This window comes from Schistocerca serialis, chromosome 11 (assembly GCF_023864345.2).
Source record: "Schistocerca serialis cubense isolate TAMUIC-IGC-003099 chromosome 11, iqSchSeri2.2, whole genome shotgun sequence".
NCBI classification, from domain to species: Eukaryota; Metazoa; Arthropoda; class Insecta; order Orthoptera; family Acrididae; genus Schistocerca; species Schistocerca serialis.
In genome coordinates, this window is record NC_064648.1 from 49,492,956 (window position 1) to 49,511,659 (window position 18,704).

General features: G+C 48.0%; 1 protein-coding gene across 3 annotated transcripts in view; it reads left to right on the top strand.

Annotated features, from left to right (window-relative positions):
- Positions 1-18,704, top strand: part of LOC126427170 (uncharacterized) — a 95,936-nt gene that overhangs the window by 32,459 nt on the left and 44,773 nt on the right. For all 3 annotated transcript variants that reach the window (XM_050089396.1, XM_050089395.1, XM_050089397.1), the window contains exons 4-5: positions 5,511-5,603; positions 6,497-6,589. In XM_050089396.1, coding sequence (XP_049945353.1) covers positions 5,511-5,603; positions 6,497-6,589 — 186 coding nt within the window. The remainder of the gene's footprint in view (positions 1-5,510; positions 5,604-6,496; positions 6,590-18,704) is intronic.

The window sequence follows — 18,704 nt, forward strand, 5'->3', positions numbered from 1 at the left end:
CTCCCTCCCTCTGCCCCCTCTTCTCCCTCTTCCCCAACTCCCTCCCTCTGCCCCCTCTTCTCCCTCTTCCCCAACTCCCTCCCTCTGCCCCCTCTTCTCCCTCTTCCCCAACTCCCTCCCTCTGCCCCCTCTTCTCCCTCTTCCCCAACTCCCTCCCTCTGCCCCCTCTTCTCCCTCTTCCCCAACTCCCTCCCTCTGCCCCCTCTTCTCCCTCTTCCCCAACTCCCTCCCTCTGCCCCCTCTTCTCCCTCTTCCCCAACTCCCTCCCTCTGCCCCCTCTTCTCCCTCTTCCCCAACTCCCTCCCTCTGCCCCCTCTTCTCCCTCTTCCCCAACTCCCTCCCTCTGCCCCCTCTTCTCCCTCTTCCCCAACTCCCTCCCTCTGCCCCCTCTTCTCCCTCTTCCCGCACTCCCTCCCTCTGCCCCCTCTTCTCCCTCTTCCCGCACTCCCTCCCTCTGCCCCCTCTTCTCCCTCTTCCCGCACTCCCTCCCTCTGCCCCCTCTTCTCCCTCTTCCCGCACTCCCTCCCTCTGCCCCCTCTTCTCCCTCTTCCCGCACTCCCTCCCTCTGCCCCCTCTTCTCCCTCTTCCCGCACTCCCTCCCTCTGCCCCCTCTTCTCCCTCTTCCCGCACTCCCTCCCTCTGCCCCCTCTTCTCCCTCTTCCCGCACTCCCTCCCTCTGCCCCCTCTTCTCCCTCTTCCCGCACTCCCTCCCTCTGCCCCCTCTTCTCCCTCTTCCCGCACTCCCTCCCTCTGCCCCCTCTTCTCCCTCTTCCCGCACTCCCTCCCTCTGCCCCTCTTCTCCCTCTTCCCGCACTCCCTCCCTCTGCCCCCTCTTCTCCTCTTCCCGCACTCCCTCCTCTGCCCCTCTTCTCCCTCTTCCCGCACTCCCTCCCTCTGCCCCCTCTTCTCCCTCTTCCCGCACTCCCTCCCTCTGCCCCCTCTTCTCCCTCTTCCGCACTCCCTCCCTCTGCCCCCTCTTCGCCGACGCACTCCCTCCCTCTGCCCCCTCTTCGCCGACGCACTCCCTCCCTCTGCCCCCTCTTCGCCGACGCACTCCCTCCCTCTGCCCCCTCTTCGCCGACGCACTCCCTCCCTCTGCCCCCTCTTCGCCGACGCACTCCCTCCCTCTGCCCCCTCTTCGCCGACGCACTCCCTCCCTCTGCCCCCTCTTCGCCGACGCACTCCCTCCCTCTGCCCCCTCTTCGCCGACGCACTCCCTCCCTCTGCCCCCTCTTCGCCGACGCACTCCCTCCCTCTGCCCCCTCTTCGCCGACGCACTCCCTCCCTCTGCCCCCTCTTCGCCGACGCACTCCCTCCCTCTGCCCCCTCTTCGCCGACGCACTCCCTCCCTCTGCCCCTCTTCGCCGACGCACTCCCTCCCTCTGCCCCCTCTTCGCCGACGCACTCCCTCCCTCTGCCCCCTCTTCGCCGACGCACTCCCTCCCTCTGCCCCCTCTTCGCCGACGCACTCCCTCCCTCTGCCCCCTCTTCGCCGACGCACTCCCTCCCTCTGCCCCCTCTCCGCCGACTCCCTCCCTCTGCCCCCTCTCCGCCGACTCCCTCCCTCTGCCCCCTCTCCGCCGACTCCCTCCCTCGGCCCCCTCTCCGCCGACTCCCTCCCTCGGCCCCCTCTCCGCCGACTCCCTCCCTCGGCCCCCTCTCCGCCGACTCCCTCCCTCGGCCCCCTCTCCGCCGACTCCCACCCTCGGCCCCCTCTCCGCCGACTCCCTCCCTATGCCCCCTCTCCGCCGACTCCCTCCCTCTGCCCCCTCTCCGCCGACTCCCTCCCTCTGCCCCCTCTCCGCCGACTCCCTCCCTCTGCCCCCTCTCCGCCGACTCCCTCCCTCTGCCCCCTCTCCGCCGACTCCCTCCCTCTGCCCCCTCTCCGCCGACTCCCACCCGCCCTCTGCTCCCCCCCTCTTCCCCGACTCCCACCCGCCCTCTGCTCCCCCCCCTCTTCCCCGACTCCCACACGCCCTCTGCCCCCCCCTCTTCCCCGACTCCCACACGCCCTCTGCCCCACCCTCTTCCCCGCATCCCACCCGCCCTCTGCCCCCCCCTCTTCCCCGCATCGCACCCGCCCTCTGCCCCCCCCTCTTCCCCGCATCCCACCCGCCCTCTGCCCCCCCCTCTTCCCCGCATCCCACACGCCCTCTGCCCCCCCCCCTCTTCCCCGCATCCCACCCGCCCTCTGCCCCCCCCTCTACCCCGCATCCCACCCACCCTCTGCCCCCCCCTCTACCCCGCATCCCACCCACCCTCTGCCCCCCCCCTCTACCCCGCATCCCACCCACCCTCTGCCCCCCCCTCTTCCCCGCATCCCACCCACCCTCTGCCGCCCCCTCTTCCCCGCATCCCACCCACCCTCTGGCCGCCCCCTCTTCCCCGCATCCCACCCACACTCTGGCCGCCCCCTCTTCCCCGCATCCCACCCACACTCTGGCCGCCCCCCTCTTCCCCGCATCCCACCCACACTCTGGCCGCCCCCTCTTCCCCGCATCCCACCCACACTCTGGCCGCCCCCTCTTGCCCGCATCCCACCCACACTCTGGCCGCCCCCTCTTGCCCGCATCCCACCCACCCTCTGGCCGCCCCCTCTTGCCCGCATCCCACCCACCCTCTGGCCGCCCCCTCTTGCCCGCATCCCACCCACCCTCTGGCCGCCCCCTCTTGCCCGCATCCCACCCACCCTCTGGCCGCCCCCTCTTGCCCGCATCCCACCCACCCTCTGGCCGCCCCCTCTTGCCCGCATCCCACCCACCCTCTGGCCGCCCCCTCTTGCCCGCATCCCACCCACCCTCTGGCCGCCCCCTCTTGCCCGCATCCCACCCACCCTCTGGCCGCCCCCTCTTGCCCGCATCCCACCCACCCTCTGGCCGCCCCCTCTTGCCCGCATCCCACCCACCCTCTGGCCGCCCCCTCTTGCCCGCATCCCACCCACCCTCTGGCCGCCCCCTCTTGCCCGCATCCCACCCACCCTCTGGCCGCCCCCTCTTGCCCGCATCCCACCCACCCTCTGGCCGCCCCCTCTTGCCCGCATCCCACCCACCCTCTGGCCGCCCCCTCTTGCCCGCATCCCACCCACCCTCTGGCCGCCCCCTCTTGCCCGCATCCCACCCACCCTCTGGCCGCCCCCTCTTGCCCGCATCCCACCCACCCTCTGGCCGCCCCCTCTTGCCCGCATCCCACCCACCCTCTGGCCGCCCCCTCTTGCCCGCATCCCACCCACCCTCTGGCCGCCCCCTCTTGCCCGCATCCCACCCACCCTCTGGCCGCCCCCTCTTGCCCGCATCCCACCCACCCTCTGGCAGCCCCCTCTTGCCCGCATCCCACCCACCCTCTGGCCGCCCCCTCTTGCCCGCATCCCACCCACCCTCTGGCCGCCCCCTCTTGCCCGCATCCCACCCACCCTCTGGCCGCCCCCTCTTGCCCGCCTCCCACCCACACCCTGGCCGCCCCCTCTTGCCCGCCTCCCACCCACCCTCTGGCTGCCCCCTCTTCCCCCCCCCACGCTTCCCACCCTCCCTCTGGCTGCCCCCGCTTCCCCCCCCACGCTTCCCACCCTCCCTCTGGCTGCCCCCTCTTTTCCCCCCCCACGCTTCCCACCCTCCCTCTGGCTGCCCCCTCTTTTCCCCCCCCACGCTTCCCACCCTCCCTCTGGCTGCCCCCTCTTTTCCCCCCCCACGCTTCCCACCCTCCCTCTGGCTGCCCCCTCTTCCCCCCCCACGCTTCCCACCCTCTGGCTGCCCCCTCTTTTCCCCCCGCCTCCCTCCCTCTGGCTGCCCCCTCTTTTCCCCCCGTCTCCCTCCCTCTGGCTGCCCCCTCTTCCCCCCCGTCTCCCTCCCTCCCTCCCTCCCTCCCTCCCTCTCTCTGCCTCCTCTTTTCCCCGCCTCCCGCCCCCTCCCTCCCTCTCGCTGCCCCCTCTTCCCCCCGCCTCCCTCCCCCTCCCTCTCGCTGCCCCCCTCTTCCCCCCGCCTCCCTCCCCCTCCCTCTCGCTGCCCCCCTCTTTTCCCCGCCTCCCTCCCTCCCTCTGCCACCCTCTGTCCCCTCTTTTCCCCTCCCTCCCTCCCTCCCTCTGCCACCCTCTGCCCCCTCTTTTCCCCTCCCTCCCTCCCTCCCTTTGCCACCCTCTGCCCCCTCTTTTCCCCGCCCCCCTCCCTCCCTCTGCCCCCTCTTTTCCCCGCCTCCCTCTCTCCCTCCCTCACCCTCTTTTCCCCGCCTCCCACTCTCCCTCCCTCTCTCTGCCTCCTCTTTTCCCCGCCTCCCACTCTCCCTCCCTCCCACTCTCCCTCCCTCCCACTCTCCCTCCCTCCCTCTGCCCCCTCTGCCCTCTCTTTTCCCCACCTCCCTCCCTCTGCCCCCTCTGCCCTCTCTTTTCCCCGCCTCCCTCCCTCTGCCCCCTCTTTTCCCCGCCTCCCACCCTTCCTCCCTCTGCCCCCTCTTTTCCCCGCCTCCCTCCCTCTGCCCCCTCTTTTCCCCGCCTCCCTCCCTCTGCCCCCTCTTTTCCCCGCCTCCCTCCCTCTGCCCCCTCTTTTCCCCGCCTCCCTCCCTTCCTCCCTCTGCCCCCTCTTTTCCCCGCCTCCCTCCCTCCCTCCCCCTCTGTGCCCCCTCTTTTCCCCGCCTCCCTCCCTCCCTCCCCCTGCCCCCCTCTTTTCCCCGCCTTCCTCCCTCCCTCTGCCCCCTCTTTTCCCCGCCTCCCTCCCTCCCTCTGCCCCCCTCTTTTCCCCGCCTCCCTCCCTCCCTCTGCCCCCCTCTTTTCCCCGCCTCCCTCCCTCCATCTGCCCCCCTCTTTTCCCCGCCTCCCTCCCTCCCTCTGCCCCCCTCTTTTCCCCGCCTCCCTCCCTCCCTCTGCCCCCCTCTTTTCCCCGCCTCCCTCCCTCCCTCTGCCCCCCTCTTTTCCCCGCCTCCCTCCCTCCCTCTGCCCCCCTCTTTTCCCCGCCTCCCTCCCTCCCTCTGCCCCCCTCTTTTCCCTGCCTCCCTCCCTCCGTCTGCCCCCCCTCTTACCCCGCCTCCCTCCCTCCCTCCCTCTGCCCCCCTTTCACCAGCTCCATCGCTCTGCCCCCACTTTCACCAGCTCCATCGCTCTGCCCCCCTTTCACCAGCTCCATCGCTCTGCCCCCCCTTTCACCAGCTCCATCGCTCTGCTCCCCCTTTCACCAGCTCCATCGCTCTGCCCCCTTCCCCCTCCTCCCTCCCTCGCTCTTCCCCCGCCTCTCTCCCTCTTCCCCCGCCTCTCTCCCTCACTCTTCCCCCACCCCTCTCCCTCTTCTCCCGCCTCCCTCCCTCACTCTCTCCCCACCTACCTCCCTCCCCCACTCTCTCCCAACCTCCGTCCCTCCCTCCCCCACTCTCTCCCAACCTCCGTCGCTCCCTCCCTCTGCCCCTACCACCCTCCCTCCAACCCTCCCTCCAACCCTCCCTCCCTATCTTCCCCCCTCGCCCTCTGTATGACAGTGCCATGTAGGAACAAGACACAGATGTCCTGATACTTGACTTTCTTCGTTTTTCAGTTTCTTGAAGACCCATTAAGGGCTGACGACCCTAGTGTTTGGGTAAAGCAACATCCCAAACTGAAACAACATGCTGCTGGATCTGAGCATAATGTAAGTTTTCACACAAGCATTGTAATGTGTAGGAAGTGTAGTAAGAAACTCTAGTTAGATGTGTTATTTGTAGGTTATTACCAATGGTATTTTAACAGCACTTCTAACAATCATATCTTTACGGATCATTACCCTTGCATGAAGTTTTGGTTATGATTCTATGTAATGAATGCCTTAAGTACATATTTGGTGTCAACGCAGCAAGGAAGACTTCCTCTTGTAAGTAATTGTTAATGTTGTTATATGTCAGTGTCACAGTGCTGTAACAGATGTAGAACTAAGACATGTGACGGGTGTATAGTCTAGATTTACTAGTCACAATTCACTGTAGTATTTACATCATTACTGAAATCCTGCATTGGGTGTGTTTAATTCATTATGATTTCCCTCCAGTACACATGACAAATTTTCATTTTTCCCTAAAAAAAATATGGCAAGAAGCTGTGTAAATAACATTAAATTTGGCTAATTTTGATATGATGCCATATTCATTTGATTAATGACCAAAATGTCCTGTTTATGGGTTTACAGCTAGAAGATTATTTGCATCTCTATATTATCTGAATTTAATTTTGAAATGTTGCCACACACGTATATCAGATTTGTATATGGGAGTACAACCATCCGATAGAATAGGCCATAGTGCCTCTGAAATCAGAGTGGATTATGTGACAGGAATAGAAAGTGACAGTATGCCAAATAAATACTGCACAATGGCTGATAGCAAAATCAGGGCCCATAGAACTGATTTGGATGCATTCGGACACACACTTCCCAATCGATAAGAATCTGCAAAGTTGGATGATACTCATGAGAAAGGAATATTGAGAGCTGTCATATACACAGAGAAGATAGCAAATAGATATAATTCACAGATTGTTTTCTTCTTTCAGTCTGTTGAAGATCCATTGGGAGTATTTTGGTCCACTGATTTCATCAAGGAGGATCCTGAATTAAATTTGGAAATGAATATAACTGAGGATACTGTAAGTATTTACATGTCTGATGTATTGTTTGTAGTCAATAATAAGTCTTTTGGTAAGTGTGTAGAGTAAAAGTTGTATTGCAGTGGAATTGTCACAGATTGTCAGTCTTCTGGAATTTGTTGCTGTTCGTAATTGTAGAGTATTCTTGTACTCCTGCACTTGAATGTCATATCACTTCTTACATTTTCACTGTTTTAAATAGAAGTGGAATGGGACTAGTGGCTGGTATAATTCTGTTCTCTGTAGCCTTTGTTGATATTAACTGCATTGTATAATGGTTGTCTGTGATGGTCATGAAATTTACATTTAGATAAAGTGTAAGTTCCAATAGTGTAGGTCATTTGAGAAATATTCCTTCTTTCAACAACTTCTGATAAATAGAATTCAAAAGAACATTGGCTGTCTTATCTTTTGTGTGAATCATAGTTATTCTTGAGTTTTCCTAAAAAAAATTTCGGATTTGAAAAACAGAGATGAAATTTGTGTGTTCTAGATCAGCCCCGATACGTTGGCACATATTGTGGCAGCTTCTGTGGTACCTGTTGTATTAATTATAAAATTTTCAGTAATAGAAAAAATCTGTATATGGCTTTTGGTGAATGATTGTACATAGCTGAAGCCATGTATGACCTCACCATTAGAGTCCTGGCAGATCTAAAGAAAAAAGATAATTTTATTAAGTATGCTTTATGACCTTGCAAGGGATGGAGATGCTCACATTAATAAACATGTCACAGGAATGAAATTAGACAAAGATTGGGGAACATTCCACATACAATTGCTGAAGGTTAGGTACTGGCTCACTCATGATCTCATTGTTCATAAACAAACTTTCTGAAGTTATAAAGGATTTTTCAGGCACTGAAATGTTGGCTTCATCAGACACTGGAATGTGTGGTGATTACACAAGCATACAGGTCGAGGATCCAAACTATCATGCTATGGACAGCTCAGAGAGTATGTAAAGGAGTGTAGCTGATTCACAGCTAACAGGCCAGACTTAATGTCACAGAGACTCATGTTATGCCATTTTAAACAAATGAAAGGGATGCATTGGCATCACAAGTAGACAGGACAGTAAGTGAAACAGTAGTAGTGTTGTTCCACAAGAAGGGTTTTACAGAAATGAGAAAGCCACACATAGTAGTAAGGGATGTGCATATGGGCAGTTTGGCTAAAACAGCGATCTGTAAGGTGTCCTAGGGCATAGCTGTACTTGTCAAAGTGGCTGGATTGTAGTTGGTGACTACTTACCATGAAAATACAAAAGACCATACTGACCTTTGTATGCAGCCCAAGAGATCACAGATCGATAGAGATGTCTCCATGGCACCAGGGCCAGAGGTTCAGGGATAGTGTCCACTGCATGGAGTGCTGCTTCCATAGCAAGTGTTCAGAACAGTGTGTTGCTGGTTGTGTGGTCTGGAAAACCATGTCATGTGGTTGACACTGAAATCACTGACGTGTACCCCACTTGTTACTTTGAAAATATTTAACTTAGATTAAAGAGTGGTAGACACCTGAGAAATCTACGAATAGGATGTGTGACCATAACAGTGATCCTGAGTAATACATGTAGTTGTGCAGTGAATATCTTAGCTCTGTCAGCTAGAGTGACATGCAACCTTTGTGGTCTCAGGAGCATAAAATGCAAGGGCTTAATAATGTAGCAGAAAAATAGGGCTGACAATTTTGATACTGGCACATGGCCAGCAAGATTCTGTGTTAATTGTGGAATTGGGAATTTTATTAGGTAATTGCATGAGAAGCTTGAGCAAGCTAGCAAGATAAAGTAGTACTTTGTTGTAGAAGCATTTCAGTGCTAGTCTGCTACATCTGTTACAAGTGTAATGGAGATCTTTCAGGAACTCAAATGAGAATTCCCAGAGGGAAGGTGATGTTCCTTAGAGAAACGCTATTGAGAAAATTTAGAGAACTGCCATTTGAAGCAACCTACTGAACAATTTTGTTGCTTCCAACATACACAGCACATAAAGACTATGAAGGTGAAATTTGAGAAGTCAAGGCTGATTGAGAGGCACATATACAGTCTTTTTCACTTGTATTTGTGAGTGGAGTGGGAACGGAAATGACCAGCAGGGTTACGGGGTACCCTTCATGATGCACCATTAAGTGGATAGCGGAGTATAGAAGTTTGTGGAGAAACTAGGTAAAATAAGTGGCTGACCAATGTAGTAGGAGCAACAATGATATTTTTCATAGTAGTAAATGTACATATACATACATACAAAATAATCTATTAACATTTCTCATAATTAGCCATGTGAGTAGATTAGCACTTGTCACAAACAGCTGGTTGTCACTAGACATCACAGAGGTAAATTCCTGTGGGAGCTTCTGCCTTAAGATTTGCAAGCTGGCTTATCCCACATCCATCCACATCTTCATTTATGGAATGCAATGTGTAAATCAAAGAATGAATAAATGAATAACGTTCACGCCCCATCTCTAGCCAGAGCTGAGGTCGCCACCTTCCCTCCATTGTAACTCTGTCACATTTCCTTTGCATTTGTTTGTCTTTGTGGTCATCTTTTCCCTACATGTGCTCATCTCGCCTTGTCTTTTTGAGGTGGACGTTTTAATTTGTTGCAGAGTGGCTGGCTCATCCACTTTTATTATTGTGATCAGCCAGTGCAGACCATATGCTCTATGATTTTAATACCTTCTGCTTTTCTTTGTGGTGTATGTTTCCCACATTATTTGTTCATTCCATTCATTTTCTTTTTAGGTGTTGTGCAGAGTTTTTTTATACATTGAGTCTTGCTTCCGTCAGGAAAAAAGGGACTGATGATCCTGTAGTTTGGTCCCTTTATACTCAAAACCAACCAACCAACCAATCAACTTTGCTCTTTATAATATTGTTACATTCCTTCCCAGATTTTCCATTACTTGTTGTTGATCTGACATTGAAATTTGTCCCATAATTCTAATACCATGAATAAAACTGCAGTTCTGTCATTATCCATGATGAAAAAGTAGAATACACACTGCTATATTATTGAAAGAGAATGTGGAGTATGATAATTCAGTTGAATATTGGGTAGTAATATTGACAGCATGATTCAAGACCATGTGTGCAATACAGAAGTGTGTTCAAAAGGAGGATTCTAGGGCATAAATATGTAAATTAAGGCTGTACAAAGAATACCATGCATTGATGCACAATGAAAAGTCAATTTACTTGATAAACTCCATGTCAATAGGTGTGCCAGGCAGACGAAAGGAAGGTAAGACAGACAGTACTTCATTGAAACAAGCTGCTTTCAAATATGAAGTCCAGTCAAAAGAAGTGTGTCAAAAAACATTGCTTGACATATTTTGCATCACCCAGCAATGAAAACTCACTCTTCAATATAAACTGTGAAGTGGAGTGACCACTCCTGAAGATGCTTGAGGAAAATATTTGTGTAGGCCACATGTCATATCAAATGACAGGTCTCTGATTCAAGAACTCAGTTTGAGTTTCTCTAAGTAAGAATAAATCTTCGAAAGAATGTCTGTACCACAATCTCAATTTATGCGGAAACTAATGATTCTTTATGATCGCAGCTTCAGATGAGATACAAATGCACAACATAGAACTTAGTCAGTTGTCATGCAAAAGCAGACTGAGCATACAAACTGCTAAAATATAACACAGAAATGACTACAAAGGAACAATATATATGTTACATGCTGGTCGTACAACACGTTGTACTTTGTCATACATTGGCACATTCCATGGCATTCTGCCAGAAACAGCTGCTGTCATATAATTTAATGGTTCATGACTTTGGTACTTAACTAACATGGTAAATTTAGGTGATGGATCTGGTGCAAGGTTTGGTTCAGCCAAAATAGTTTCCTATCTGATTAAATTTGTGATGCTTGAAGAAGGTATGGGACACAAACTAATTACATGGTCTGACCACCATGTTGGGCAGAACGATAACTGGAGAATTTTAGCACTATATTCCTGTCTGGTCAACTGCAAGTACTGTGTAGAAATACATAAAAAGTTCTTATGTTAGAGTCATAGTTGCCTTGTGACAGGAACTTCGCAGTGATTGAGGAAAGAAAGTGTCAAAAGTTATGGCTCCTTTAGAATGGAAGCATGTCATTGCTTAGGCCTCTGTAGAACCTTCAAAGTTTACCATTTAGGAGATGATGGAAGACTTCAAGGGCATTGGATCCATTGAGCTGGTTCTCAAAATGCCACCTACTTTGAAAATTACTTCTGTGCTCTGGTTGAAGCTATGCAGTGATGATCCTCAAGGCATAAGAATGTTTCATCCATGTGAAAGACATTGTATTGTGAAACATAGTTTTAAACATGAAGAAAAAGACCTTCTGTTGCATTTTGGTTTTTGGTTGCTCTACAGTGTGGTACTGAAACTTGTAAGGAGAAGAAAGGCAATCTATTGGATGTGACGAAATACAGGGAATCAAAATCCAGGCATTTTATGAAAACATTCAGTGTGCCAACTAAGTGTAACGTGCCAGCTTTGGGTCTCAACTCGATAACAAACTTATGTTCTATTACTTTTTTAAAACCAAAGTAATCAGTTTGCTATAAATATTAGTTTGTATCTTGTTATAATATTTTTACGTAAAACTTTGAGACTCGAGGCAACCTTATAGTTATAGTAGAGTGTGATATACAGTAATGCTGTACATAAGTTGCTATATGCTGTCTTCCCATTTTAATAGTTATGTATTTTCTAAAACCTATCCTTAGTGCAATTTTAAAAAGCCCAACCAACTATTTTCAACAGTCTGCATCTGCAAACAATAAATATCTATTACTTTATTATTAACAGTTTGTGTCGATTTCCTAAAAACTTGGAAATGTGCCATACAGCATTATTCATGCACATGCTTCATTTTGCTATGACTATGTGCATCTATCAGGTGACACTAATTTAGAATAGGATTGATTGGTACCTTCTTCCAACCACTAGGAAACTTCCATGGGCTGAGAGTTGTTTGATATGCTGCTGTTAGAGAAGGAACAAGTTTAGTGTAATATGAGTAGTGTTGTACAGCCATCTCATATTGCCCAGGTGCCTTTTTTCTTATTAAGTGGTTACACAGTATAAAATCAACAAAAATTGATCTCAAAATCTGTCATTTTGATGTTGATGCCAGTACAGAGAGGAGGAACTCCATTACAATATTCCATGATGAAATAGATTTTAAAGAGAAAATTGAATATTTGACCTTTTGTCTGTTATCTTCAGTTTGTGTGCCAATAGGGCAACTGATAGTGATTTCAGTCCAGCTACTGACACTGTGAGCTGATTCCTTAGTGTGAAAATTCAATCAAGATGTGTAATGTTAATGCTTTGAAATTGGTCCTATCATGTATTGAGTTTCAGGGTAGTGAACAGAGCTGATTTCAGAATGTATTTCTGCAGTCCCTTGCATGGGTCAATGCCATCTACCACTCAGTATCTACCCTGTTAAAACCACCAGCTGCCTACAATAGATTTTGTTAGTCAAGCAACATCTAAAAGTATGAAGTTAGGCATATATTGCAATAGTTAATGTATACTTAAACATGTTGTTTAAACTGAATTTAAATACAGTGAAAACTAAATAAGGAAATGTAAACACAGTGGCAAAGTTAAGTTGAATGGTGTGTACTGTCAATGTAAGACACAAAAATAGAAATGACCATACTTAAAATCATTAAATTGAATTATATAGGATCACATAGCAAGGTTGAACACTTCAGATTGAAGATAAGGCAGTTCAACTATGTGAATAATTATGAATATTTGACAGATTCCCCAGTTACATAAGCTAATGTGAAATCAGAACTAAAATCTACATTCCAACTGAGTGTTAATCATCAGTGATGCTCTGTCACTGTCAATCAAAGCTCAGTACAAAACAGAACTATCAGTTGCGTAGAGTGAAAGTTCGTCAGTCACAAAAACATACAATTGAATGTAGTGAGAAAATGTCAAAATCCTCACATATTGCTCAAAATCTTATCATCCATACAGTTTTAGAGAGCTGAAATGGCACAACTGGTTGGCTGCCCTGAGACTTCCATTCAACTTCTGTCAAACCCTATGCAGACTTAACAGTAACAGCTCACCGGCCCAGACTATGTGAGAAACACACATACATTACCAAAGACTATGAGGTACAGCAGCACTGCTTATTTAAAACCTGCATAATAGTTAATTTGTCAAAAATACCTGAACACCAATTCACTAAGGATGATGGATTTAATTTGATTTTGGCAGAGAAGCTAAGACATCTTTGGTCTAACCTTGCACTGAAACAGTTTATTGTGCAGTATTGCTCCCTGTATATCTAGTAAAGCCAACCAGTGCCCTTAGATAGTGCAAGGAGTCTCTTACCAGTTCTTTGTTAGACACAATTTCTTCACTTCTAGTTGCACTGAAAATTCTCTCTCTCTTTGCTCTCCAATGTCATGCATTGGAAGATTAGGTGTGATGCAGTTTCTTCACTCTCATCACAGATGCTACATTTACGGTCTTCTTCCATTATACCCATTGTATGTAGGTGTTTTTTTAAATTCCCATGACTGATCATCAGTCCAACCATGAGTTTAATCTCTTTCCTCCTCATGCCCAGGGTTACAGTGCATCTTTTAAAGCACAGCTTTGGAATCATTACCTTACCATGTTTTCGCTTATAGATCTTGGTCTAGTATTCTATGTGCTGCTTCTAAGCCAGTTCCATAGTTCTAGTTTGATCACAGCATTTGTGATTATCGGGACAGGTACCGGTCCACTGAATGGAATCTTTGCCCCCATCCTGGCCAGTCTGTCAGCTTGTTTATTGCCACTGATCCCTGAGTGACCAAGGACCCGTATTAAGTTTCCGCTATTGCATCCCCTAACTCCACCAGAGCCCTGTGACATTATGCAATAATCTTCTATTGTGTTGCAGGAGCTCCCAATAATTTCAGGGCTTCCTTGCTGTCTGAATAGATGTAGATGCTACAGTCCTTGTAGCACCTATATACGAGGGCCGTTCAGAAAATAACCTCCGGTTGATTTAAAAAAATACACCAAGTTAAATAAAAATATTTTAATATATACATCTTACAACTACATCTTTGCACTATTTTTCTACATTGTCTTCATAGCGATTGAGGCACTTATCATATCTCTTCACAAGCTTTGAAATTCCTTCTGCATAAAAATCACCTGCTTGTGCCTGGAGCCAGCCTGTGACCACATCTTTGAGCTCTTCGTCGTCATCAAACCGCTGTGACCCGAGCCATTTCTTCAAATGCATGAAGAGGTGATAATCACTTGGCGCCAGGTCTGGGCTGTAAGGTGGATGGTTGATAACGTCCCACTTGAAGGACTCAAGAAGGGCCATTGTTCTGCGAGCAGAGTGAGGACGGGCATTATCGTGCAAAAAAACGATACCGGAAGTCAGCATACCACGGCGTTTGTTCTGTATAGCCCGTCGTAACTTTTTTATTGTTTCACAGTACACGTCTTGATTAATGGTCGTACCACGTTCCATGAATTCAAGCAACAACACCCCTTTGGCATCCCAAAACACCGTTGCCATCAGTTTTCTGACAGAAAAATCTTGCGAGGCTTTTCTTGGTTCGGTAGGCGAATTTGAATGTGCCCACATCTTTGATTGTTCTTTTGTCTCAGGGTTCACGTACTTAATCCAAGTTTCGTCACCGGTCACGATTCTGTTTAACAATGGTTCTCCTTCGTCCTCATAACGTGACAGAAAGTCTAATGCAGAGGCCATTCTTTGAGTTTTGTGGTGGTCGGTAAGAATTTTGGGCACCCATTGTGCACAGAACTTACGGTAACCCAATCTTGCTGTCACTATCTCGTACAAGAGAGAAATCTGTGGAAAACCAGTAGACAACTCCGACATTGAGAAACGTCGATTTTGACGAACTTTTGCATCAACTGTCTGAACGAGTTCGTCAGTCACCAATGATGGCCTACCACTCCTCTCTTCATCATGAACGTTTTCTCGTCCACTTTTAAATAAACGTACCCATTCACGGACAACTCCTTCACTCATAACTCTTGGTCCGTACACGGCACAAAACTCACGATGAATAGCTGCTGCAGAATATCCTTTGGCTGTAAAAAACCTTATGACAGCACGCACTTCACATTTGGCGGGGTTTTCTATTGCAGCACACATTTCAAACTGCCACAAAAACTAAACTAGCGTAGGTACGACGTTCACTCGACCACGGCTTGATGCCGACTGACCTGTTGAGTGCGTGAACGCACAGATGGCGTCGCTACTCCCCCCACAACCTGCACTGTGACCAATTGGAGGTTACTTTCTGAACCGCCCTCGTATATTCTCCTCCAAGTACACCTCAATTCCAGTAATTTCAGCTTGGAATACAGAGGCCAGTTTTCCTAGAGAGATGAAGCCCTCCAGTCTTGGCTGAACCCTGTATACCCCGCCCCAGCGCCTTGGTCTGATTTCAACCCATCAGTGAACTAGACAACGTCCCCTGTATGGTGTCTGTTTTCCCACTGCTCCCTGCTTCCAATTATTGTATTGTAAGACTTGTTGAAACAGTTGGGAGTTGTTATATAGTCGGGCGGCATTTCCCAAGCCATTTCTATATTTGCCTCACTATTTAAGTGTGTGTGTCTGGATATCACAATGTGATCCAGTTTTTACCAGTTTTGAGTCTGTATGCACCAGCTGCTGCCTTCATCTTAACCCAAAGATGTAGTGGAAGCATGTCCAGCATGGCTTACAACCCAGCGGTTGGTGTGCTATTAATTCTGCCTGTTGTGGCAAAGCGTGCCAGTATCTGCGCCTTCGCAAGCTCCTTAGCTGCAACTTGCTGTTGGACCTTCTTCCACGACACTACGGCCCCATAGGAGATTCTAAGTCTAGCTGCTGTTGTGTGTGTCCAGTGCATACATCAGGATCTTAGGCCCCAGTTTTTGCCACAAGGCATTCTGGTACTCACTAGAGTACAATTCGCCTAGGAGCAGATGCTTTTAATGTGAGGGGTCCATGTTAGTTTCTCATCTAAGATTACCCCTAGATATTTCACTATCCCCTTCACAGGTAGAGTTTCATCGAAAAGCTTTAGATTCCAGCTTTTGTGTTGGATATGCTTCTTTATGATTGATACCACACGTCTTGTTAGGATTAATGTTTAGGTCCTATTTAATGCACCAATCTTTCACAATGTCCAGTGCACCTTGTGCAATATCCCTAACCGTGTCAGCAAATTTGCCAGGTAATACTATGACAAGGTCATCTGCGTATCTGTGGCAAAAGCATTGTCTGGAATTTAGTTTCTCAATGAGTTTGTTCACCACTAGATTCCACAATAAAGTGGACAAAACTACTACTTGTGGACAACCTCTAGTGGTGTTAATTACCATTTTTTCATTCATTATGTGGCACCTACCCTCCTTCCACTAAGCATGGCCCTAGTCCACCTACATATAGTGGTCACTAGGATGCACCTCTGTGGACCTAACCATGGAATTGAAGGTTGTGTTACTAAAAGCCCCCTTGATGCCCAGGAAGATGCAGATGGCTATTTCTTGAAAGCAAAGTGCTTTCTCCACCCTCCCAACAAATAGGTGGAGAGCTGTCTCACTTGATTTACCTGGTTATGAGTGTTGGTTTGAATGTAGAGGAGCCCTAGTTAGCCTCCTCTCCCCAACATGTGCATTAACCAGACTGATTGATCTCATATCCTTGGCCTTTGTATGATCAATTCTTCCTAGCTTTGGAGTAAAGACAACCTTCACTGCCCTCCAGGCATTGGGAATGACTCCCACTGCTAGGCTAACCCTGAATAACCTGCACAGGACTCTTATAAGATTCTCTCATGCTTGTTTCAAGAGAGCTGGAAAGATTCTGTCTGGGCCAGGTGACTTGAACGGTAGGAATGTTCCCACCACTCACTGGATTTTACTGAAATTGACACATTCCTTGTCCGATTCCCAGTCCTCTCTTCGAGTGCCTGAGAACCATTGTCTTTCAGGGGTTGCATTCTGGTCTATGTTATCTGCCAGAGCATATTGAGGAAAATGAGTTTTGAGGAGCAGTTCCAGTGTCTCATGTGCTGTCTTTGTATATTCCCCATCCTCCTTCCTCAATGTACCTCGTGGATTAGTTGGTACTCTAGTGAGGATTTTGTGAAGCCTGGGTTGAGATAAGGACCTTCCCATGCTGGTCACTTTAGAACCTTACGAAACATTCTGAGATAAATATTACATTAAATATCAGCGAAAACATGATTAACTGCCATCATATGCAACTGTTACAGTAAGTAAATACAAGGAAATATTTCTATACAGACAAACATGTCATATCAGGTGAGATTGTAATTTCCTGCTCATTTACATGTGGTGCTTTAGGTTACTGCGTAGCACTTACCAAGTTCGAATTACAACCAGTTGAACTTGACACGTCTTGATCACACTGGATAATAGTTAATTTGTCAAAAACGTATCTAATACACATTCGATAAGGATAATGGTGTAGTGTAAAATATGCTGCCTTTTGGTGTATGGGATTGTGGAGTATATTTAGTTCTGGTCAAATTAATTGAGTAGTTTTAGTCAAATTTTAGATACCCTGGATCCAGTTGAGTTCCAGTCAAACTATGTATTTGCTGTACAGTTTGATGTATTGTTTATGCTTGTGGCAGTTTTGGCTTACATATAGTACAATTTAGCATTATTGTAATCAGTGTTTATAAAATTAATGAAAAACTATACACGGCTCTATTTAACTCCTGAAGTTGGGCTGCACAGTTTGATGTAGTACTGTTGAATTCAATTTTAGTGTTGTTCTATATAATATTTGTGAATAATATTTTATAGCGGGAAAGTGAAAAATTAGCAGTTGGCTATGCATCTGATTTTTTTGAGAGATCAGTCAGCAGAGTTAGAATATTTGATTTGTTGCATTCTTTGTTTATTGCTGTCCCTCACTTATTTTGGCCGCATTCATCTTTTGTTTGTCAATGAGTTTATGATTAAGATTAAATGTGTGTCAAAAATTCTACTTGCCATCATAGCACCGACCTTGGGAAAGTCCTAAAATTGCTCAAAGATACAACTGCAAAAGTTATATGAATATGAATTTAAATACTGCCTCACAGTTGTCTGCCTTTTCTCACAGGCAAGTATTCCCAATAGATAGCAGGTTATGGCTTAGGAGGAACATAGTTAACCAGAGCAAAATATTAAATGTATAGATGTTTGTGTTTCAATGTTAAATGGGAAATGTTAAGTGTCAATCAATCCTGTGCATTTGATGGTAGATTCACATTACTATCTCACGTGTAGTATTTGAAAGTTTTAATGCATGACAAATTTTCAGTTACCTTAATTATTTGTTCAAATTAATTTCCATTGGTGCTTACAAAGACTTGATACCATATATTACGGTTTATAAATTAATTTGTTTCTTCAAAAAATTGCCTCCAAAATTGAGGTTTGTTATACTCAAATTTAACATAACAAGTCCAGCGTTTCAGTCAAAATTCCCAGTTGCCTTAAAAGTGGCCATATATTCAATTATTATTATTCTGGGTTTACAATGTGAGTACATTTTTCCAGTACCTATTCTAGATTACAGTAAGTCACTAATTATTGTTCTCCACTCTTCTCTATTTGTCCATAAATCTTCAGGAATGTTGTTCTTCCTCATTGCTGACTGAACTCCCTGTATCCATGTATCTGGTGGTCGTCCCCTTTTTCTTCTTCCAATTGATACCCAGTCGATTACGCATTTTGGTAGCCTTTCCTGTTCCATTCGTCTGATGTGTCCATACCATTTAAGTTGTTTGTGCTCGATGAAATCAATAATTGAATTTTTACATTTCATCTTGTTTCTGATTTCTTCATTTCTTATTCTTTCTCGTCTTGATATTCTTGCTGAACGTCTCCAGAAATCCATTTCTGTGGCTAATAATTTTGATTTCAGTTGCCATTTTGTAGTCCACACTTCTGAACCATATGTAATAATGCTCCTAACTATTGTTTTAAAAATCCTTATTTTGTTATCAGTTGTTATGTGTTTGTCCCAGAGAATTCCATTCAGTAAAGAGATTTCGTCTTTCCAGAATTTATTCTTGATCTAATTT